General features: G+C 41.3%; 1 protein-coding gene and 1 pseudogene across 1 annotated transcript; one reads left to right on the forward strand and one right to left on the reverse strand.

Annotated features, from left to right (window-relative positions):
• Positions 1 to 2,538: 2,538 nt before the first annotated feature.
• LOC113177228 (uncharacterized) lies at positions 2,539 to 19,809 on the reverse strand. The gene is made up of 7 exons (XM_026381773.2): positions 19,739 to 19,809; positions 6,288 to 6,554; positions 5,754 to 6,065; positions 5,073 to 5,351; positions 4,825 to 4,959; positions 3,454 to 3,714; positions 2,539 to 2,788 (listed from the first exon to the last, which is right to left on the reverse strand). Exons 3-7 carry the CDS (start codon positions 5,905 to 5,907, stop codon positions 2,649 to 2,651), a joined length of 969 nt encoding a protein of 322 aa, XP_026237558.2. The 5' UTR covers positions 5,908 to 6,065; positions 6,288 to 6,554; positions 19,739 to 19,809; the 3' UTR covers positions 2,539 to 2,648.
• LOC144256633 (trimeric intracellular cation channel type B pseudogene) lies at positions 13,222 to 14,396 on the forward strand (annotated as a pseudogene).
• Positions 19,810 to 24,490: the final 4,681 nt, after the last annotated feature.

Raw genomic sequence — 24,490 nt, forward strand, 5'->3', positions numbered from 1 at the left:
TCTACATGAGTGTTGTTTGGTTTGTGTCTTTCTACTCTAAGATCTACTTGTCTATCTCTATATCAACACATACTCTCTGTTTATGATAACTAAAATGTAAGTCTTGATATCTCCTAAGAGAATACAGTCCTTATTATTCTTGATTAAATGTGCCTTGGCTAATCTTCATGTATATTTCCATATAAGGCTTAGAATCAGCTAACCAAATGCTTCAAAATGCCTACTGACTAGTTGCTTGAGATTTATCAGAATTCTTGGAACATTTTCAGAAATTAATGCCATTGTAATATTGAACCACAAGCCAGATTCTTGGCAATTCTCTTCAGTTAATTAATTGTCTTCTCTACTGAATAAGGTTGTTAAAATGTATCATTTGGTATTTGGAGGAAAATTTGTAGGTTTCATTCTAAAAGTGTAAAAAGTGTATTTTTACTATGCCAATTATTTTTTGTTGAATTCACACTCTGTTTGCTTCTGAAATATAAAACACTGAAATAAACATATTTATCTAGCCACACAGGAAGCTGTTATTTTTTTTCTAATTGTTTCTTAGTCGTTGCCAGATCTTTTATTTTATTTATTTATATGTGGTGCTGAGAATAGAACCCAGTGCCTTACACATGCCAGGCAAGTGCGCTACCACTGATCCATTGTCCCAGCCCAAAACTGTTATTAATTCCAAAGATTTGTAATGATTGGGTCTTTATGAATTCAATGTATTATAATTTGCAATTTATGAAAATTCTATATCTCTCTTCAAACCCTTCTATATTTATTTACTTTCTCCCTGGATCTCTTTGAGGAGGTCTTCAATTATAATGCTTAATAAGAGTAGCTGAAAAATAGCACCTTAATGTACATTTTGGTATTCAGATTTTCGGATCATGTATGTTAAAGTAGAGCTGTAACCCACAGGAGAACTGGCTGACTGATTCTAAAGGGACAGCCTTTGGGGCCCATTTCAACACAAGGGATCCCTGGTGTCCCACATATGCCCTTTGCACCTTTGCCCTCAAGCCCTGAGAGGCTCCCAGGCACTGTCCCAGCCAGCAGACACACCCAGGACAAAAGCACAGTGTACTTAACTTCTTATTCTGGATTCTGCCTCTTATTCCAGGCCTAGTAAACCTTTAGTGTTTTCTCCACCTGTCTGCCCTTTAGCCTTATTTTTCAAGTGTGTACTTTTCCCCTCAGTTTTCCAGTTGTATTCCATGGGAGGGATGGTCCAAATTAATTGGCCAGTGTGGGAAACCAATGAACAGAGTACAATTTTATATGTTAGCATCAAAAATAAAGGAAGAAAACCATAAGCACCAATAATGGCCATTTAAGCAAGTGTAACTTGGATGTAATGAAAACAAAATGTTCCATAGCATCTCTACATGCCTTAATTAAAATGCATATCAATAAATGATGACTTGAAAATTGTACATTTAGCTCATGACTATGATCCTGATTGACAAACATGAGAGTAAACAGAACATATTTGAACACTAAATTGAAAAACACATGTAAAATAGCATCTGGAAGTTGGAACAGTGAGTGGCAGTGTGAGGTGGGCATGTGACAAGGGTCCAGGGGCAGCAGCAGTGGCCTATGTTACACAAGGGTATGAAGACTGTGTGGGCAGTGGGTGTCTGACATTCTGGAGAGGCCCTTGCATATTGAAACTACAACACCCAAATGACAATCTTGCTAAAAACAGGAGGAAATAATCTGATGACAGCAGGGTTTACCAGCCACATCACTGTACAATGTAAACTAGACAAGAGAGCTCTGGATTTGTGCATGCTGTTCACAGTAGGCTATAAAAGAGAAAAAGGTCTCCCTTGGAGGCTGTAGTTGAATTTTTGTGCCCTTACCATCTTCAAATTCTTGCTAAACAATCTCTGAGAAAAGGAAATTATGCCTGTTCAGGATGGCCCATGGGAATTCCTCCTGGAAAGCTCATCTCTGTCAGGCTATAGAGCAGATGACTTGCAAAGGATTGGCACCAACACCTCAGTTGTTATGAAGAACACTGCCAAATTCCTCAGAATTTGAAGCCAGCACATTCATTTAACATCATCTGCAAAATGCCACAGACTCTAGAGATGAAAAATTATGTTCTATATGTGTAATAAGAACTATAATGCATTCTGCTGACATATATTTAAAAAATAAAATCAATTAAAAATATTTTTTAAAAATGCCACAGTCTCTGGCTCTCATCACTGTCTATGTTAAACATATGTTTAACTCTCTGTCAAACATGGAGACAAACATGTTATTTTTGTTGACCCTTTCACACGGTCCCTTCCCGGAACATGAACACAGGCCAGGAATATTTCATATTTAAAAGTTTCACATTTAAAAATATTTAAACATTTATAATGTAAAATGATATAGACAAGAGGTAAGACAGAGAGTCAGAGAGGATTTGAAGTTCCCTCAACACTGAAGGAGAGTATTTTAGGTTTCTTGGGAGGAGGCAGAATAAGGACACTTACAAAAAATATCATTTATTAAAATACCATAATTATATGTAATGTTCTAAAATACAGTAAAATAATAAGAATACTAGTACAGAACAGCTGCACTAGTTAGCAAATATATGTTTCCACATTGTAGAGATGAGGAAACAAAAGCACCAAGACATAAAGTGCTTGTCACAGCAGGGCTGCCCAGTGTAAGCTCCCCCCCGTAGCTCCAGGAGCTCTCAGCAAAGGTTGACACCCCAGCTGTGTGAATCCAGTGTAGTCACTTGGTGCCCTCTGCTGCTGATCCAGGTTATATAGGCTCAGGGGCTCTGGGGAAAAAGAGGAACCAGTCAGTGTTCAATTTGTTGCAGAATATTGCTGTTTACTCCCTTGGGATTTCTCTCTCCTCAGTTCCTCAAGAATCAGATTTGGCCCTTCTCTGAGGGAAGTAAATGCCCTAACTTTTTTTCTCCTCTCATCCCATTTTCCTGCCCTTATCAGGCTCCTCTGTTTCTATCAGCAGTATCATCTGTCTTTTTTTCCACCACAGAAGGGAGTGAAAGGGCTGCAGGATTTAGGGTCAAGATCTGAAAGTGAAGTCCAGTGTCCCCTCCTCCAAACGTAAATCATTCCCTACAGAGTGAGGGCCTCCAAGAGAAGGCATCTCCTGCTCCTGCCAGGCTGGGCACAGGCCTCACACAGAGCCATTCTGCCCTTTAGTTCACAGGCCTCCTCCTCTGCAGAGGCAGATGCTCACCCAGCAGGGCCTGCTCCACTTGCAGTTCAGCATCACTCCCTCCCAGCCCTGAGCCAGCAGCTCCTAACTGGACAGTCCACCAGGAAGCCCAGGGGCACCAGAAGGCCTAGCTGGAAAAGTATGCCTGCCACATGATCTGCTGCTCCCTTGCCTACAACAGCCCATGCAGAGGAGACTCAGAATCACTGACCCTCTGCACCTGCCCAGGCTCTCAATCTGCACTTTTGCTTCCCCTACCTGCGTGGATTACCTGCTGCTGGGAACCCAGCTCTTCCCCATGGGCTTCTTTTTCCTGAGGCTTCCCTGGACTCCCTTCCTCCATTCCTAGCAGGGACTTCTGCAGGCCACAATCCTCACAGTCCTCAGAGGTCTTCTTCCCAAAGAAAACTAGGGTTTTCCTGAGATTCTGCAGTGTGAACTGTAGGCCCATCTTCTGTTCCTTTGCATTGTCATGGTCACAATCCAGATCTCCCACAGGGGACACTCCTTTAGAGGGATCTAGAAGGGTGTCAATTAGTGCACATTAGTACATGAGTGCTGGAGAACTGCTTATTCACATGATACAGTTGAAACTGGGAACATCCTTACAGAGATTCAACATTCAAAGTAGAAATTTGCAAAAATAAGCAACAGGCCTTTCCCACTCTTTTCCTGGGCACTGCCCTAGTGACATTCCAGGCAACCATTTCTGACCACAAGAAAGTAGAACTAGCATTGCCCTTGTTCCCCCTCTTGGAAGGCCATAGATGGGAGTGGCAGAGACCACAGAGCTGCCTACCCTACTTGTAGAGTCACCTGAATGGGCCCCTGCTATGGGACTGTGTGCCCTAGCCTGTGGGGACCAACACCCCTTGGGGCTACAGTGGAAAATTCCAAACATAAGAAAAAACAGTGACCACAGCTGCCCTATATTAGGTTGGTCTCTCTCCCCAGATGACCAAGGACATAAGCCATTCTCCCATTCATGTCATCTGCAAGGCCACTCCAGGAGGAAGAGCTGAATAGTGGGGACAGGATGGTGACTGGCATGGCCAAGTGACCCAGAGGAGATACTCAGAAGACAGCTCCTAGGAGGGCCTGCTCTACACAGGCCTCCCAGGGGCTGCATTGACAGGGCTCTGGCCCTATGGATCTTTTTCCTGGTTTGCTCCTGACAGCTGGAGACACTGGGGGAGAGTGAGGGGAGGGACCAGTGGCATCACAATTAATGAAATTCCTCTCCAGTTTCTAAGTACCCTAGGGTCACAACTCATTCATTCTGTGTCCCCCTGAGGGCAAGATAATCTAGCCAGCACCAATCAGCCCTCCTTTCCCAACACAGTCCTCTGGTCAACCCAGGAAAGCCTGAGAGACAGATGAGGACAGCAGAAGCCACAGCCCCACTGCTGCTCACTCCTCACCCTGCAGCCACAGAGGCTGCATCTGGACCTTCAGAAATATTGACAGCCCTGGCTTTTGGCAAAACTAAGGGGTGTGGCTGGAGTCAGAACTCCATTCTCTATTCCAAAAATCTGGTCACCTCCATTGCTGTGTGTGCAGCAGGAGGCACAAGAGACTCTACATTCCAAATAGGCCCTGCAATCGTCAGCCAGTGAACGCTTTTCTCACCTGAACCTTCTGAGGTACATTTTGTCTTCCTTTTCTTGCAGGAGCAGACACAAACAATAATCATAATCACAGCAACAGCAGCAGCAGCCACACCCAGGATGGCAGCCCATTGGCTCTTAAACAGCAGTGCAGTCCCTGAAAGCAGGATTGTTACACTCTGGGTACTGAGTCTCAAAGCTTCTCCCCTCTCACCACCCTGGTCACTGAGTCACCTGGTTGGGAACCACTGCTGGGATTCCCAGGCTTACCACAGGACACAAGGCCAGTGCTGTTGTTCCCGCTGTGTCCCACATGGCAGCTGAACCCCTGCTCCAGTCCTTGGGGAATCCTGGTAGACACCCAGGTCTGGTAGGTCCCATTCTCATAGAAAAAGATACCACCAGACTGCTGGGCATCCTGGCTCAGGGGTTCCCCATCCTGAAGCCAGGTCACAGAGATATTCTGGGGATAGAAGCCAAAAGCCCAACATGTCACATTGATGGTGTCCTCCAGGGCCTCAGCACAGGTCACATTCACTACTGGGGACACTGGAGGGAAATAAAGGCAAAAATAGTCAGGCATGTGACCAAGCCTCACTCCCCTTCTCCACTCTTCTGACTCTGGCCTAAGACCTCATTGAAGTGAGGTCCACAAGTCTGTTTTCAACCTGGAGCCCAAGTCCTCTGGCTGGCAGGAGGATGGTCACTGGGCTTGTGGCCTCACATTCTCACTTCAACGTGTTATGTTAAATAGGGGGTGTTATAGGAATTCTGGTTTGTGAGGTGATGAGGGGTATTTTGGAGGGTCCAGGGTTGTGGGGCCAGGTGGGAGCTCTCTATGATAGCAGGCAGGCAGGGAGGTGAGGGCTCACTAGTGTCTGGGCACATACACCCTCCTGTCTCTATCTAGCGGTGTGACAGGACAGGCAAATCACAACACGATAAACTCACACAAGGTTCTCTGGGCAGAGGCTCCAGAGGAGTAGGAGGAGTCCTTCCAGAAGACTAGATATCTCCTGAGTCTTCCACAAAGCTCTCCCTGCACTTGGGCCCAGTAATCCTTGCTTTGCATGCCATCTGCATCCCAGGAATTCTTGACTTCCATAGCCAAGTTCTGAGCTGAGGATGGCTCCACTGTCCAGCTGCGTGTCTCTGGATGATAGGAGAGGAAGGGCTCCCCATCGTAGTAGAAATTCCAGAAGGCCCTGGTGCGGTTGTCCTTGTGAATCTTGCAGCCCCAAGTCTCCTGGAGGAAATGAGACCCTGCCCCCACCCACCAGTCACTTCTCCATGCCCTTGGTCCTCTGCCTCCCTGCCCACCAAGGGAAAAATACTAGCCCACAGGGGACCCCAAACTGGCTCTCCTCCAAGTCCCCTATGCAGATCTGTATAAAGCCCATTTCTTGCCCTCCCCAGTCAACTGCAATGAGAAGACACGGGTCCTGGAGAAAGCCTCACATCACACTTGCCCCTGCCCACACTCACCTCCTTTCTGCTCTTGCCAGGCATTGATATCTGCCAGGGTTGCTTTTAGATTCTTGCTGTGCTCTGCCAACTCCTGGATCTCTGTGTCCCAGCTCTCAGTTCCCAAAGGTTTTTCTGCCCATGGCCCCTGGGGCTTTGCACTTTCTTTTTTGTCATTATCAAAGTGAAGGAAGAGCTGATGGTCCCAATAACCATTGGCAAAGGACCTTGATTGCACTGATCCACCTTGGGACCTCACTGTGAGGTTATAGTGAAGACTGTGGGTCCCTGTGGAAGAGGAAGCAACAGATGACACCTCTTCCAGGAAACAACTGCTCATCATTGCTCACCACAAAGGCTCTGCTGTCCTGAGCACCTGAGGAGGCAGCAAACATACACAGACAAAGGGACAGAAGAAAGGTTCCCAATGCAATGAAGACAGGAAAGTGGAGAGGAAGGAGAGGGGAAGTGAGGAATGGACAAAGGGGAAATGGAGAGGGGCAGGCAAGTTAGCCAGGGCCCAACACATAGGCATGAGTTCTTAAGGGTACAGGTGGGTGTTCAAGGGGAGAGGTTGGCCTACAGAGGCAAGGGAGGTGTGGGAGGGGCAGAGGTGCATGTCAGGGCTTGTCAGAGTGCAGAGAGGGCACAGGAAGGACAGAGGGTGGGTGGACCTATGGTCACTGAAGTGGAGCCCAGGCAGGGCAGGTCCCCAGAGGGTGTGTGTGTGCTGTCTATGTGCAGACATCTCATGGATAAGGTGGGGCAGACAGGGGGTCAAAGTAAGTGTGAGGGTTGTGGCCCCAAAGTGTTGAGTGGGGTTGTACCCTAAAGGGAAGTGAAGCAGTGGGCTTGGTCCAAAGTAAATGATCCGCATCTGGAAGCCTCAGGTGGGGGACTTAAATTGTCCTAGTAGCATTCCCTGGGAAAAAGCAGGTAGCAGTGTTTCCAAAGAGCTGATGTAGCTTTTCTTTTTTCTTTCTTTCTTTCTTTCTTTATTTTATTTGTTCTAATTAGTTATATGTGACAGTAGAATGCATTTTGTCCCATCATACATAGATGGAGTATATATAGCTTCTCATTGCTTTGGTTGTATATGATGTAGAGTTATACCAGTCGTGTAATCATATATGCACATGGGTAATAATGTCCGAAACAGTCTACTATCATTCTTACTCCATACCCCCTCCTCTCCTTTCACTTCCCTCTATCTAATCCAAAGTAACTCTATTTTTCCATAGCCCCCCACAAACACAATGTATCTTTCCAATAGATGTGCTAGAAAATTTGGATTTTCACAAACAATGAAGTTGGATCCTTTAGTTACTCATGTATAGAAATTAACTCAGGTCTGGGGATGTAGCTCAATGATAGAGTTATTGCCTAGCTTCTGCAAATGCCTGGATTCAATACTCAGAGTGTGTATTGAATCCAGGCATTTGCAGAAACTCAAAGTGAAAAAAATGCAGACTATAAAAGCAAACATTCTTAGAAGAAAACACACTGACTGGTACATATTGTGATATGTGTCTGTAATCCCAGATACTCAGAAAACTGAGGCAGATGAGTGGAAGTTAAAAGCCAACCTGGACAACTTAGCAGAACCCTTTTTCAAAATAAAAATTTACTGGGAGTAGCTCAGTGGGGACCACATACTAGAATGTGAGAGAACATGGATTCAACTCATAGTACAAAAATAAAACAAATAACAAGTATATATAATATATGACAATGTATTGGCAGTAATCTTCAGAACAAAGGATTTAACCACATTTTCCATAGGATGCCAAAAGCACACAGTAGAGAAAAAAATTGATAAATTGGACTCATCAAAATTAAAAACATCTATACACCAAAGGTCACCCACAGAAATGATAATGTGTGAAATGGGAGAAAATATCTGCAAGTCACATATCTAATAAGAGATGAATATTAAAATATATCAATATATCTTGGGCTGGGGTTAGCTCAGCTATAGAACACCTACCTAGCATGTGCAAGGGCCTAAGATTGATCCCAGCTCCATAAAACAAGCAAACAAAAAAAATCTCAAAAACTCAAAAATAAGAAAAATGTTGAATTTATTCAGAATTGGGCAAAGTATCACTACAGCCACGTGACTGATATACAAATAGCCAATAAGCACACAAAGAGACACTCAACATCAGCAGTCATTAGGGAAATGAAAATAAAAGCACAGTGACATTCTACTTTGTACCCATGAGGATGACTACTGTTTAGAAAAAAGAATGCAGAATGAACAAGTTCATAACTACAGAGAAAACTGCAGCACGGTGCATTGCTTGCCTATATATACAATGGAGCAGCTGCTATGAAAATGGTATGGTAGTTCCTCCAAATATGGAAAAGATACTTTCTATATAATCCAGTAATTGTATTTCTGGACATAAACACAAAAGTTGTGAAGACAGGGAAATCCAGAGGTATGTGTACACCCACATTCATAGCAACATTGTTCCTCAAATCCAAAAGGTACAAATAACCAGAGTATTTATCAACTGATGAAAACCTAATCACAATATGGCTTATATGTGAAATGAATATTATTTAGCATTGAAAAGGAAGGACATTCTGACAATTGCTACACCATGGATGATCTTGAGGACATGAGCTAAGTGGAAAAGCCAGTCATGAAAGGACAAATTCTGTATGATTGCACTTGTATGGAACTAGGGAGTTAAATCCCTAGAGACAGAATGTAGAATGCTGGCAGAAAGATGACAAGGACTGCGGTGGGGGCGTTGGATGCTTAGTGTTTAATGGGTACAGAGTTTCAGTTTCCACAAAAATGTGAACACACTTAATGGCACTGAATTGTACACTCAAAATGGTTAAAATAGGAAGCTGTACATTATGTCTATTTTACCACAATTAAACACCAAACAGAAACCAGGGCAGTGTACTACAGATTAATGCAGAATCAGAGAGAAGAAGGAAGTAGAGGCCTGGGAAGAGAGGATCAAGGCAGGTGGACAAGTTGCACCACCTGGGGGAGGCCCTTCAGAGTGGGAGGGGGTGTGAAAGAAAGAGTTGATGTGAAGATAAAAGAGCCAAACAATTAAAAGAAAAAGAGAAAAGACTGAAATTAATAAAATTAGAAATAAAAAGGAAATCACTACAGATATCTCAGAAATCCAGAGAATTATTAGGGACAGTTTTGAAAACTTATATTCCAATACTTGGAAAACCTAGAAGAAATGGATATATTTCTAGACACATATGACCTTCCAAAATCAAATCAATAAGACAGAGAAAACTTATACAGACCAATAAATTGAAATGAGATAGAAGCAGTAATAAAAGCCATCTGCTATGCTTTAAATATGAAGAGTCCCAAAAGCTCATGTATGAGACAATGCAAGGATTTCTAGAGGTGAAGTGATTAGAGAGGCATGGCCTAAGCAGTGGATTAATCCAGAGGTAACTTTAGGTGGGTAGGGTTGGCTACCTGGTTTAAGTCACTGCAGATGTGCCTTAGGGCTTATATTGTATAAATGAAGCTCTCTCTCTCTCTCTCTCTGCTTCTTGATCGCTATGTCCTGAGCTGCTATTCTACTCCATGCGATTCCACCATGATGTTCTGCCTCACTTAAGGCCCAACATAGTTAGCCATCTATGGATTGAGATCTCTAAAATCATGAGTACCAAATAAACTTTTCCTCCTCTAAAACTGTTCTTGTCAGAACTTTTGGTCACAGTAACAAAAAGGCTGACTAAAAGACCATTCAACAGAGAAAACCCCAGGAACACAATGATTCTCAGCTGAATTCTACCAGAACTTTAAAGGAGAACTCATGCCAATGCCCTTCATTATTTAAAAAATCGTATGCGGAAAAAAAAAAAAACACTTCAAATTCATTCTATGAAGACAGTATCACCATCAGACCAAAGCCAGTATCACAACAGATCAATAACTCTGATGAACTTAGATAAAAAAATTTTAATAAAATATTAGCAAACTGTATTCAACAACATATTAAAATGATTATGCATCATGACTAAGAAGAATTTATCCCAGTGATGCAGTGATAGTTTAAAGTTCACAAAGCAATACATGTAATATACCACATGAATTGAATTAAGGAGAAAAAATCATACTTATCATAATAGATGCAGAGAAAGCCTTCAACAAAATTTGGCATTCATTCATGATAAAGACACCAAGGAAACTAGGCATAGAAGGAACTTACCTCATCATAAAATCTATATTCAACAAAGCCAAAGCCAACATCATAGTGAATGAGAAAAAACTGAAAGCATTTCCATGAAAATTTAGAACAAGAAAAGATGTCTACACTCATCACTCCTATTCAATATACTACTAGAAATTCTAGACAGAGCAAATAGGTAAGAGAAGGACATCAATGGGATAAAAATAGAAAAAGAAGTTGAATCATCAATGATTGCAAATTTAACAATTCTATACTTAGAAGATCCAATACTCCAATAATAAATCACCTGAGAAAGAAATCAGAAAATCAGCACCATTCATGATAACCTTGAAAAAGAAAATACCTTGCAGTAAATCAAACCAAGGAGGTAAAAGACCTCTACAATGTAAATCATAGAACATTGAAGAAAGAAACTGAAGAAGACACAAGAAGATGGAGAGAACTCCCACGTTCAGAGATAAACAGAATGAATATTGCTAAAATGAACATAAAACCAAAAGTAATACACAGATTCAATGTAATCCCCATCAAAATACCCCAATGAGATTTTTTTCACAGAACTACATAAAATAGTTCTAAAGTGCCTTTGGAAGAATGAAAGACCCAGAATACCCAAAGCAATTCCAAGCCTAAAAATCAATGTTGGAAGGATCACAAGACCTGACTTCAAACTATACTACAGTGCAATAGTAACAAAAAGTGCAATAGTAACAAAATAGTAACAATAGTAACAAAAAGTTATATATATATGTATATATATATTATATATATATATATATATAATATATATATATATATATAGAGAGAGAGAGAGAGAGTATATCAAGAGAACATATGTATATGTGATTATATATATATATATATATATATATATATATATATATATAATATATAAAATGACACATAATGAGACAGACAAACTCACACAGATTATAGTCATCTGATCCTTCATAAAGTTGCTAAAACTCACATTGGAAAAAAACAGCCTTTTCAACAAATGGTGCTGCAAAACAGGCTGTCCATATGTGAAAAAAATGAGGCATGATTTTTATTTCTCACCCTGTACAAGTCAACTCAAAATGGATTAAAGTCCTAGGAATTAGGCCAGAAATTATGCAACTCCTAGAAGAGAAAGGAGGTTCAACACTCTAACATACAGGTACAGGTGATGGCTTTCTCAAGAGGATCCTTAAAGCTCACAAAATGATGCCATGAGTTAATAAATGGGATGGCATCAGATGAAAAAGCTTCTTCTATATCAACAAAATAGTTCAGAGTGTGAAGAGAGAATTTACAGAATGAAAGAAAATCATGGCTAGGTACTCCTCTGTCAGAGGATTAATATCCAGAATATATAAAGAATTCAAAAAACTTAATTTCATAAAATGATAATCCAACTATTAAATGGGCAAATGAACTAAATTTCTCAAAAATACAAATGGCCAACAAACACATGAAAGCATAATTAGAAATTATGGAAATGCAAATCAAAACTACACTGAGATTTTGTCCCACTATAATATGACTGACAGTCATCATGAGTACAAACCATACTAAATGCTAGACAGAATGTGGAGAAAGAACAACACTTTTATACTACTGGTGGGATTGTAAATAGTACAACCACTGTGGAAATCAATATGGAGGATCTTCAGTAGACTAGGAATGAAATCACCACCCAGTTGTACCACTCCTCAGTATTTATTCTACAGAATTTAACTCATCATACTATAGTGATACATACGTACTCATGTTTATAGCAGCACAATTCACAATAGACACAGTAGGGTACCAGCTTAGTTTTCCATCAATAGATGAATGGAAAAAGAAAATATGGTATACATAAACAATAGAATTTTACTTAGCCATAAAGAAACTTGAATTTTCCCATTTTTAGGAAAATGGATGGAACTTGACAACATTATATGAAGCGAAATAAGCCAGACTCAGAAGTGAAGAGTAACATGTTTTCTCTTTTATGTGGAAGCAAGAGAGGAAAACCAAATAAAGGTGGGGAGGGTCTCATGAAAACTGAAGAAAGATCAGTAGAGTAGAGGAAAGGAACCAGGGGAGGGAAGAGGAGATGGAAAGGGAGAAATACTGGGGAATGACATTAGACAATGACATTGTTATATTGTGTACATGTATGAGTATGTAACAACAAATTCCACCATTATGTACAACTATCATACACAATAAGAAAATATAGAAAACAAAAAGTGGACAAAGAGCCAGGCACTGTGGCTCATGCCTGCTACTTGGGAGGCTGACGCAGGAGCATTCCTTGAGATAAGGAGTTTAAGGCAAGCCTGGTCAACATAGCAGACCCACCTCCAAAATCAAACAAAACAAAAGAACAATACATGGTAGAAAACACACAGGAAGAGTACTAATCAATTTTAACACCACCACCAACAACAAAAAGGTCATTAGAGCTGAGGATGAAGCTCAGGGGTAGAGGGATTGCCTACTAGACATAAGATCCTTAGATTAATCCCTAGTATTTTTATTATTAAAAAAAAGTACCCTCAAACCAGGAAATTGTGTCGTTTATGGTGATATGGATAAACCTAGAGGAGACAATGAGAAAATAAAACAGACACACAAATGATCCCACTTATAAGTGGAGACTGGGGCAGGCAGAAGGGGTGCTGGTTAGCACAGGTATAGAGCAGATAGAAGAGGGGAGACACTGATCAAAGGATACAAGGTTTCAATTAGATAGGAGGAATAATCTCTGTGCCATACTATAGCACATCAAGATGACCACAGTAAATATTAATGTAGTGTATGTGGCAAAATAGCTAACAATGGATTTTAAATGATCTGATTACAAGTAAATGGAAAATATTTGAGGTGAGGTATGAGGTTTGTGCTAATTACTCATTTGATCACTACAAAATGTATACAAGTATGAAAACATTGCACTGCATTGTATAAATTTATATGTGTTTAACAAAAAGAAAATAAAACCTGAGTCCAGCTCATGTAGTTGTCCCCTCCTGCACTGCCACTTTGCCAGAGAGGAACCCCTAGCAGAGGCTGCTTAGGAAGCTTTGGTAGGTTGTAACTTGGACTCTCCCTGGGAGGAGCTGATGCTGGCCTTTTCCCACATCACCATTCTCCCCTTTTTGACATCACCCACTATCTGGTGTCTGTGAGGGCACTGAAGCATCAGCTGGTAGGAGTGGAAGGGGCATGGAAGAATCTTGTTTCAAGCTGGTGTACTGCTATGGTCCACTGCTTTGGTGGAGGATTTTTATCGTGTGTACTGCTTACAGAGCTTCCTCTGAGGTTTCTTGCAAACCACACTAATATTTTACTGGCATCTTCAATCTTCTATACAATACTTTTTGCCCATGGGATCTAATTTCCTAGGGCTATTCATTCTTAATATGCACAACTTCTGGCTGGGGAATGAAGGAGTGATCAGAACTTGGAAAATAGTAGGTGGAGTCACACATGCTAATAGCTATTACAAAAATGGCTGGCTAGTCATAATAGCTATTAGATGGGCCCAAGGTGCAGGTGGTATCATTATCATGAATTTTGAATAGTTGGTAAAAGGAGATTGGAACCCAGAAGAAGAGGAGTGGCTGAAGATGTCCTGTCTTTCCAAGGTAACCTTGCTGGGGTCCCTTCTTCACATTTCAGCACACCAAATATCTGACCATATCAAAGCATAATCTTATGTTCCTTTATACCATCTTTCTTGTGGCCACAAAGATAACCATCATGGTTACAGAGACTTCTGTGACTCTTGCTCCTTTTGAGCATATATTGAGTTGGCTGCTCTTTGGCTGGCAGCAACAGTTCGTTGTAGGGTAAGAAATGTGGAGCAAAATCATCTTCCAATGGCACTAGTTCATCAGTCCCCAAACCTATGACCAATGGTTCAGATATTGTTAAAAGGAAACATACTAAGAACACTGGGTAAATTTGCTTGGGCTCTAGAAGGCAAAAAAAATAAAGAACCTTTTCTACCTATCAGATTGTGAAAAATATTTCTATGTAGATGAATTGAAATAAAGACTATATATAAGGTAACAAAGAAATTTTGTTTTAGTGTAATTATTATTTCTTGATTGTAATTTTTGAGTATCATTTGTACATCATGGGATTTTTTTCCTGATATAAAGTATCTCTTGTGAATATTTGATATTTACATTGATAAAAAAGTATAAAAATTTAAAACTTTAAAAAAAATGAGTATTTTCATACATTTCAAAAATCTGAATCTATTTGAGATTTAGTTCAGCATGAATTAAACTTTTATTTTACATTACCATAATAGATCCTAGATATGGAAAATTAACTGGTTAAAAAATTAAAATTTCTTCTTATTTTTGAGAACTGAGGACAGTAAACTTTTCCTAAAAAATTATATTATAAATGAATATAAATTATTAGTTTATATTTGCTATATAAACATTGTAATTTTGCCCACATTAAATGGAAAGTACCTGAAATTTAACTTAATTTTATCTCTAATAGTATTTTTCAGTAAAAACACATTATTGTTAGAATGATTTTCAATTTGAAGTCTGTTTCATTCCCTTCAAAAACTGTTTTTATTTTTCCCTCAAAAGAAAATCAGGGGTGGGTGCAATTTTTGATAAATTATTAATTCCATGTTTGGTACTTTTTGAAAATTTGTAGTTTTTCAGAATTATAATTTGCACATTCTCTATCCCCTTCTCTCTCCTTAAAACACATTTATTTCACCTGTAGAGAAAATTTTCACATTTCATATGTTCTTTCTGAACTTAGTTGTTCCGAAACATTGGTAACATTGGTAGCAGTTGTCTTAGTGATTTAAAAAAATGCATAATCTCTATTTAATTTTTTTCTTCCATGCCTCCTTTCTAGTGGCTTTCTCAGGTTTTTTTTGTTTAAATGTTCCATGTTAGATTACAAATGGTTATGTTTAGTTTTAATCTACATGTACATGTATCATTAATTTTATTTTAAGCAAAAACTGATTAGCTTCATGTGAAAATGTTCAGCTCTGATAAGAATTGTCTGAGCACATTTGACAGTAATCCACTAAGAAACAGATTAACAGAAATCTTATGGTCGTCTTATTTGATTGAAGAATGATAACATTAAATCTAATTTCTTATTGGCAAATAAAAAACATACAAGAAAAGGTACTAAACGGCGCTAGAGTTTCTTTATCTTTTATCTTTAAAAGTACATGTCTAACATTCAAACTCTGTGACATGATTTCAGATGCCAAGACTATGAGCCTACTCCCTGTATCAGGTAGAACTTTTAGATGGCTTAAGTACTCAAATCATATTCAAGCTGAAAGTGACTCTGCTTTTAACTTTTAACAACTGTCAACACCAGCAGGTACTATACTTGCTTAAGAGAAATGATTTGTGTGTGTGTTTGTGTGTGTGTGTGTGTGTGTGTGTGTGTGTGTGTGTGTTGGAGGAGCAATTTGATTCTCTTGGAATGCTAAGAAGTTTATTTGAATGTTGCAATAGCATTGAATTAAGTTCTGTATTATATTTGATATCCTTATAGTTAAAAACTTAAAAATCAACTTGTTATTAACTATTAGTTTTAAAATTTAGATTTAACTGTAATTAAAATGGTAGAAATCTTTTTTTTTACAATTGTATTAAAAGACAAATTCATTAAAATAAGTTGTTCAACACCAAATGAGGAAGAGGAGGAGGAAGAGGAGGAGGAGGAGAAAAATTGAGAAAAACAGTCCAATTAAAAGTTTTTTGTTTGTTTTAAAAAGCAAAGGTAGGGGTCTGCGAAGGAGGGGGCAGGTTTTTACAGCAGCATTGCTCCTTGTGGTCAATAAATGACTCACAGGGAAGGAGGAAGGGCCTGCCTGGTGAGAGAGACAAGTCCGGTCATATATCTCTTAGAAAATGAATCAAAGAACTACTGTCTGGAGGTGAGAGCAGGGAGGGGGAGGGCAACCGGACTGGGTGACAGGTGTGAGACAGGCAGCTGAGGAGGCACGGAGAGATGTGGTGGAACAATGGAGTTCATATTAGGGTAAAGCGGGGTGCAGGAGGGAGAAAACCCCGCCCCCCCCCAGGCTGCAGGAGAGCAGGGGTCCTTGAGGGTGGAGATGAGAGAAGTCACAGGAAGAATCTCTTGGCCCAGAAGTCTTCAGCTTCTAACCTCCCTCAGTCTGACTAGAGAAACCACAGTGTCCACAGCAACAGAAAGGAGAGAGGAAGACCCCTAACTCCAGATACTGAGCGCTCCTCAGGAGCGCGCTGCTGACTCCAGAAGAGAACAGGGCTTGGGGGTGGGGGGCCGGAAACTGTCTCAAAATCTATTAATTTTGATAAAGTGGTCCCCTGAAAGGCAGACCTCTAAGGGAGTTGAGTCTCTCTCAAAGATCAAAGCAGGAGGCAGAGAAGGGACTCAGAGGCCTTGGAAGAACCGGGCTGTTCGAAAGGAAGGGCAAGGCTGGGAGGGGAGGGAGGGAAGCAAGGTGCAGCAGGGATGCAGATGCGGGAGGAGGTGGTGGGGTATGCCCTGAAAAGAGGAGCTGAGATTTTGTGGCAAAGGAGCTGTGTCCGGCCCCGCACTTCTCCCCCCAATTCCAGAGCCCGCCAAGCCGGGTAGAGACTCCTTGGATTCGCCTGGCATCTCCCGCTTTGAAGAACCACCATGAGCCCACTCACCAACTGCGGAACCCAGAGGTGCGCAAAGAGCAGTGCCCACCAGGAGCAGCAGGGAGCCCAGTCTCATAGGGTCTGCCATTCTCCTAAGTGATCAGCAGAGAGAGGCCGCCTGACAGTTTCCTGCAAGGGAGCCACACTGGTGGCATGCACACAGCAGGTGTCTCAATAAACACTCACGCTACAAGGATTGATGCCTGACAAGACCAATCAGGAGCAGAGAGGGAGGAGCTACGCTTAAAGGAGAACTTCCCTTCAAGCACAGGATGAAGGCTAAACTACTCCAAAGACAGGGGGAAATAGCCACTATGTCACACTTGCCTTAACCTCCAGGAAAATGCCTCTGATTTAGGATTCCCCAGGTAAGATAGAATAAGGGCAGCTAGGTGAATGCTGTAGGGTCAGATTCTGAGCAACTGCCATGGCTCAACCTTAGAAACACTGCCACATCTCTGGGAACCTAGTGGAATTCAGCCCACAGAGAAGCATGGGTCTCCCCAAGCTCCTGTAGCACATCACCCCATGTGGCCGGTTCTAGCTTGTTCCTTGCTTGGCACACTTCTGGAAGAGCCAAGACTTTTTACTCTCCCCACACACTGCCCTCAATCAAGTACAACCTTGCTGGCAAAGGAGCTGCATCTGGCCCTGCACTTCTCCCCCCAATTCAGGAGCCCTGAATTACAAAGAGATTACAAGAGCTCTTTGCAGATTTCAGCCACCTCTGCTCGAAGAAACACCTTTCACCCAAAAATCCATCAGGCTCCAAACACCCTTAGACATTTCAGCCATTCTAATCTGCTCTTTCTCCTGCCATTGACTCCAAGATCCAGCCAGGTTTAGTTTCCTCTGCCCACATCCTGTCACTGCCCTAGCTCTCCCAGGCACTTCATGAGCCCCATCAGACTGCTCCTTATGGGCCAGTCCAACACCGACCAGTTTCACTTAGTGCATCTGCATTTCTGGGCCCATTTGGCCCTCAAATCAAACAGATCAAGAAGCCCACACTACACTTCTCCAACCACTACAGACCCCCACCACCTACCTACTTCTCTTAAAAGCATCCCCTTGGTCACTTCTGATTGACCCTTTCCCCTGCTTCTCTAGCTCCTGAAACCCTTTTACATCTCCACAGTCACTACCTTAGTCCAAACTTTCAACTACCTTCATCCAAAAATACTGCAAATGCTTCTTCATAAATACTGTGTCTATCTCCAATTGTCACCATAATGCCCCAAGCCAATACACAGCTGCTGCATCTGCTCATTTTAACACAGGATACCTCTACTCTCCCATTAAACCCTACAGATGCCACAATCTGCTGTCTAGCATCACCCTTTCCCCTCATTTCTCTGGTCACATCTCTCCTAGGCTGAGGTCAAATCAAGCTGCCCTGATCTCCTTACCCCGTCTCAACAGGATGCTATTGCAAAGCTGGGGAATGCTCCTGCCTTTGCCTTCTAAACATCAGACCTCTCCACATCCTTAAAATAATCACATGAACACAGTGGTGATGGTGGCATAACTTTATGATTATACTAAAACCCACTGAGTTGCACACTTTCAAAGTCCGACTTCTGGTAAATGAATTATATCTCAGTAGTAATAGTAATAACCATGCTATGGAAACCTCCTTGTGCTGGAAGTTTGCCTTGTCCCCAACATACATCTCTTGGTCTTTCCAACATGGAGTTAGTTGTTCTCTACCTTGATTGCTTAGGAGAACCACCTGCAGAGTCCTTGACCACCTGCAGAACCACCTGCAGAGTCCTTGTGCCTGGGCCACAGCCAAAACCTATTCAATAGGTAAAGCTAGGTGGGAACCAGGCTGCAGTGTCTTTTAAAGTTCCCTAGGTGTTGTGAGTATGTAGGTAAGTTTCAGAACCAGAGTCCCAGCACATGATGGTCCTAACTATGCCTTCTCCTAAACCCTTCTTACCATCCATGACATTCCCCAGTGGACTGCAAACCACCCCAGGATTGGAAATTGTTCATTTCTCTTTGTCTTCCCTAAAAATGCCTTTATAAAAATGAACCCTAACTATTCCCTAAGGCTGTCCTCTATACCTTTTCTGTGGGTGGAAAGCTCATTGATGAAGATGTTTTGACAAGCTCTTAGACTTATTTTCCTTTTTATTGACTGTGATAATAATTTTTAGCACAGGATGGATTAAAGGATTAGGGTTCAGTCTCCTTTCTGAGAGGCTATTTTTATTAATGAAGGTCACAACGATGGTGGTGATGCAGAGTAGGAAAGGAAACACAGCTCTCTTGACAGCTGGTCCCAAGCCCTTTCCTCCCTGTCATCTTCCCTCCTTCCAGGACTTCTTAGGTGGGCAGCTCCAAGTATTATTCTGCTCATTCCTCCAAAAGACTTACTACCTAATAGTTACATGCTAGGTTTGCTCCAGGGCATTTACATATGACTGCAAGGAAAAAGGCTTCTAGGTCTTGGGCTCTGAGAGGACCTAGTCCTGGCTGTTCCTTCCTCACCAAGACTCTCAGGTAGTCTTTTGTGCAAAGCACTTCTGCACCTCCCCTTCCTCCAAACCCCCATTTTTATTGAAGCCTTTCATAAACACCCCCTCTCCCACCACTTTCCCCTTTGCACCCCTGGACTCACAAGAATATGAGGGACTTTCTCTGTGTTGACCTTGGGCGCCACAGCTGAGTTCCTGAATAGAAACTGAAACCACCCAGCTCTGACTTACGTAAGCCAGGGCTGTCTCTTGCCCAGTTTGGCAGGGTTTGAAGTTTGTGAAGCCAAACTTTACTGGGATCGCTGAAAATCACATGTCACTCCCACTTTGACCCAAGACAATAAAAACTGTTGGTTGACAAAAAAGCAAATTGAAAGTGCTTATAGGTGCCTGGAGGGAGGCTGGCAGGCTGCATCTGGGTTTCCACTTCTCGATCTGCAGGGCAGTTACTCCTGCCTGCTCTGAGAATGCAGACCTGGTGGCTGGGGGACGCCCAGGGTCCAGCATCCACTGGGATGGTGGCCTGAGTGTACAGACAAGATTCCTTTATCCCTTCCCCCTGCAGGGGGCAGGGACTCGCCTTTGGGTTCTAAGATCAGAAGCCACTTTCTAGGGCTCAGTTTCCTGCCATTCATGGAATTCCCTCCTCAGGGTGGTACTGATTGAAACCCCCCAGAGAAAAATAAAGACTAATTCCAAGAAAAATTCTCTCAAAGTTTGGACAGCCTGGAGAGGAGCCCTGCCTTGTGTCCCCACCCCCCCCTTACCTTGGCCTGTCCCAGGTGGATGCAGTCCCTAGTGTTGGCCACCAGGCTTCAATAAAGATGAAATGGAAGGGAGAGTATGGAGAAAAGAGGGCTGTGGAGAGAATGCTTGAAATACTGAAGAAAGAAGAGAGGAAGATATGGGGGGAGGGGATAAGAATTTAAAAAACAAGAATAACAGAAAGGGGAAAAAGATGTAGAGCTTGGAATGTCTGGAAGTCTGTGGCTCTGCTGTCTACATCACCCCCTTAAGATTCCAGAGCAGGATGAGCCCTAGAGACCCCACAACCTCCACTACAGAAAGAACTACAACCTTCCTCCATTTATCATAGTAAAAACAAAAACCAGCGGGCAGTGATGGCACAAGCCTATAATACCAGTGATGTGGGAGGCTGAGGCAGGAGGATCACCAAATTCAAGACCAGCCTCAGCAACTTGAGAGGCCTTTTGCAACTTAGTGAGACACTTTCTCAAAAATAATAAAAAGGGCTGGGGGGGGGTGTACTGAGCAATAAAGTGCCTCAGAGTTAATCCCTAGTACCTCCAAAAATATATATATTGATAGATATAGATATATATTAAGCCAAAAAGAAATGTAAGGAAGGGTAATAGAACTCTGATTATGATCCCAAGAAGTTTTTAAAACATATTTAGAATGTATTTATTTCAGGGCTGAGTCCATAGCTCAATGGTAGATTACCTCCATAGCCTGAACCAGGCCCTGAGTTCAATCAAATACCCACAAATCCAGAAAGTTTGTGTTTCAGGCATGCAGACTTTCCCTACCTTGAAGATCAAGCATAGAGGGCTGGGAATGTAACCAAGTGTAATGTGTTTGCCTAACATGTATGAGCTCCGCCCTCCCTTAGCCCAATCCCCAGCACCACAAAAACAAGTATCTACAAAAGTACTTTCTCTTTTTAAAAAGAAGGTTAAATTCTGATATGAAATAAAAATGAACATCCAGTCTCAATTTAGAATTTGATTGTATCCAAATGTAATAAATAAATAAAATACAATAAATGATTGAAAATACTAAAATATCTTTTTAAATAAATTTCTTGACACATTAAATAGCCAGACCTGGAAGCAGGTCTCATAGTACCAATGATATCACAGCAACAAAGAGCATAAAGGATGTGTTGAGCTCCCTGCTACAATGCAATGAGAGATGCAAACATCAGTGAATTTAGTGGTCAAAGTAGGAGATATGGCTCCTCCTATCCTGGAAGAATATGCTGATTCTCAGATAGAAAGCAAACATGTATTTTATTATTTCTAGCTTTTATTTTTACCCTTAATCTAAGGACATCTTTTGTGAACATTTTGTCACCATTGTTCTCTTCCTCCACCCCTAGATAAACATATGGCTTTTCTTAAGATTGCTGTGATTTTGGACAATAAGGTGAGACACCATAACACACTCTCTCACACTCTCTCTCTCTTGTTGTTGTTATGGAGGATTGAACCCAGATGCTTAACCACTGAGCCAAATTTCCAGTCTTTTTAAACTTTTTTGGGGGAATGATACCTGGGATTGAACTCAGGGGGCACTAAACCACTAAGCACATCCCCAGTCCTATTTTATATTCTTTTAGAGAGAGGGTCTCACTGAGTTGCATAGTGCCTCACTGTTGCTGAGGTTGGCTTTCAACTCATGATGTTCCTGACCCAGTCTCCTGAGCTGCTGCTATTAGAGGTGTGAGCCACCATGCTTCTTTCTTTGTTTATTTATTTATTTATGTATTTATTTATGTATTTATGTATTTATTTATTTATTTGGAGCATGGTCTTACTACATTGCTTAGGGCCTTGCTAAATTGCTGAGGCTGGCTTTGAACCTGCAGTCCTCCTGCCTCAGCTTTGTGAGCTGCTGGGATTGTTCACGTGTTTGCTACCAGGCCCAGTCCACCATCTCTTTACCTCCAGAGATGTCTGGGTCTATCTCTTAAAAACATGGGTTTCTTTTATTTTCTTTTTGCAGAACCAAAATAAAAATTTCAAAGAGGTACCATTCTTCTTAGACCAACTCTACTAATCCATAGTTCACATACAATAAAATGCATATTTAGAAATGTACAGCTCCTTGCGTTTGGGTACTCATACATGCTTGTGTCACCACTAGTGAATGAAGATGAAGAACATTCCCATCATCCCCCAAAGTAAATCTATGCAATAGAATTCTAGGTAGCCATTAAAATGAGAAAAATACATTTAAAAGTATTGCTGTGAAAAGAGTTGCCCAACATATTTTAGGATTTTTTAAAAGGTAGGAAAATACTGGATTAAATGCCGCCACTTAAATAATATATATTTATAATAGAGGGAAAAACTAGATGATTGCCTTGAACAGTCTGACAATGGTTTCTCCAGGGATTGGGAAAACAGTGCCTTTTATGTTCTGTGAATTTCAGGAATTGTATCTTCTAGTATAAACTGGAATTTGTATAAGGTGTCAGGAAGAATATTTTTGGTTTAAAATACAATAAACTAAGTGCCAGACTCAAGATAATACTGTTTTTAAAAAGCAAAATATTAATTATAATCCAGCACTAGAAGTTCTGTCTTAGAATAAGTCTTCATATTTTCATAGCATTGGATCTTCCCTCAATTACTTTTGAAAATGAGACTTTTATTTGTTTTTTTTTCAGTTTTATTATTTTTAGTTTTACACGACAGTGGAATATATTTTGACATATTATACATACATAGCATATAACTTATCATATTCTTGTGATTATACATGTTGTGGAGTTATACTGGTTGTATATTCATATATGAACCCAGGAAAGTAATGTCTAATTCATTCTGATTGATACTTTTATTTTTAAAATTTCATTTCTGTGGCATTGAGGATGAAACCCTGTGCTTCAGGCAGCTAAGCAAGTGCTTTACCCCTGAGCTACACCCCAGACCCCAAAGGGATACGTTTTTAGTAGACAGACATGTAATAAATATGATCATAAATGCAAAATAGAGTGCAAAAGTCCAAATCCCACCAGTAGAGGGTGGGGGAAAAGAAAAATTGAGTGGAGACACAAGGGACCCTGTTACATTTTTCTCAAAACGCATTTGAAATCTGCCATATTTTTGCCATATTGTCCACAGGTCCTGGGAAATGACCGAGCATATCTCCTTCTTTGGGTCTCAGTTTTCCCCTGTGAATTGTCAGAGGAGCAAGTGTAAAGAATGAGATTGAATTTGTGATATAAGGAGTTTCAAGACTATTTGGGCAATGCCAGGATCCTAGAGAGAACCCAGCCAACGTGGGCGATGCCTTCGGGCTTCACACAGTGGCAGTCACCAGGGAGGACAGCTGTCTTGGAATTGCTTCCCAGGTCTGAAATGAGGAGTGGATTCCACATATGGAACCTCCTGTGCTTAGCTCTAGGGGGATTGTGGTTGCAGTGGAGGGAGGAAGCTCAGGCAATAACTGGCAGAGGAAGGATTGGGGGGTGAAGGCTAAAGCCTACGGGCCCCTCCATCTTTTTCCTGTGGTTGACCTTCTAGGGGAGCAAAGGGTCCTGGGAGGGGTGGTGGGTGCAGACAGGGCTTACCTGGAGATGTCTCTTGGTGTCCCCCACTGTACCTTGCTCCCTTATCCTAGGGATTATAGATTAGTGCACACTGGGAGCAGACTATGTGAAGCTGACAAATGCTGATACACCCTCAACTGAGGCATTCTCAAAACACAGACTTTTTTTTTTTTTTTGTACTAACACTTAAACCCAGTGGTGCTGTACCACAGAGCTACACTGTCTTTTAAATATCAATTTTGAGACAGTGTGTGACTAAGTTGCCCAGGTTGGCCTTGAACTTGCCATCCTCCTGCCTTAGCCTGCAGAGTAGCTGGGTTTACAGCTGTATGCTACCATTCAGGCTCACTCACATGTACACTTGAAACTTCGTTTTTGTCCAGCATCATATTGTGAACATTCCCCATGTTGTTAGGAAGTATTAAATAATCTTCAGATTACATGAGAAAGATCAAACTTTCCAAACTCTGAAAGAATAGTACAATGGTGACTCTGGACCTAATTAGTTCAGTATTTTGTCACGTTTGTTTAGGATGCAAGAAATTATAGTTGTATAATTCTTGCTGAAACACTAGAAAAATCCATCATTGTGACA

The sequence above is a fragment of the Urocitellus parryii genome, chromosome 8, assembly GCF_045843805.1.
Source record: "Urocitellus parryii isolate mUroPar1 chromosome 8, mUroPar1.hap1, whole genome shotgun sequence".
NCBI classification, from domain to species: Eukaryota; Metazoa; Chordata; class Mammalia; order Rodentia; family Sciuridae; genus Urocitellus; species Urocitellus parryii.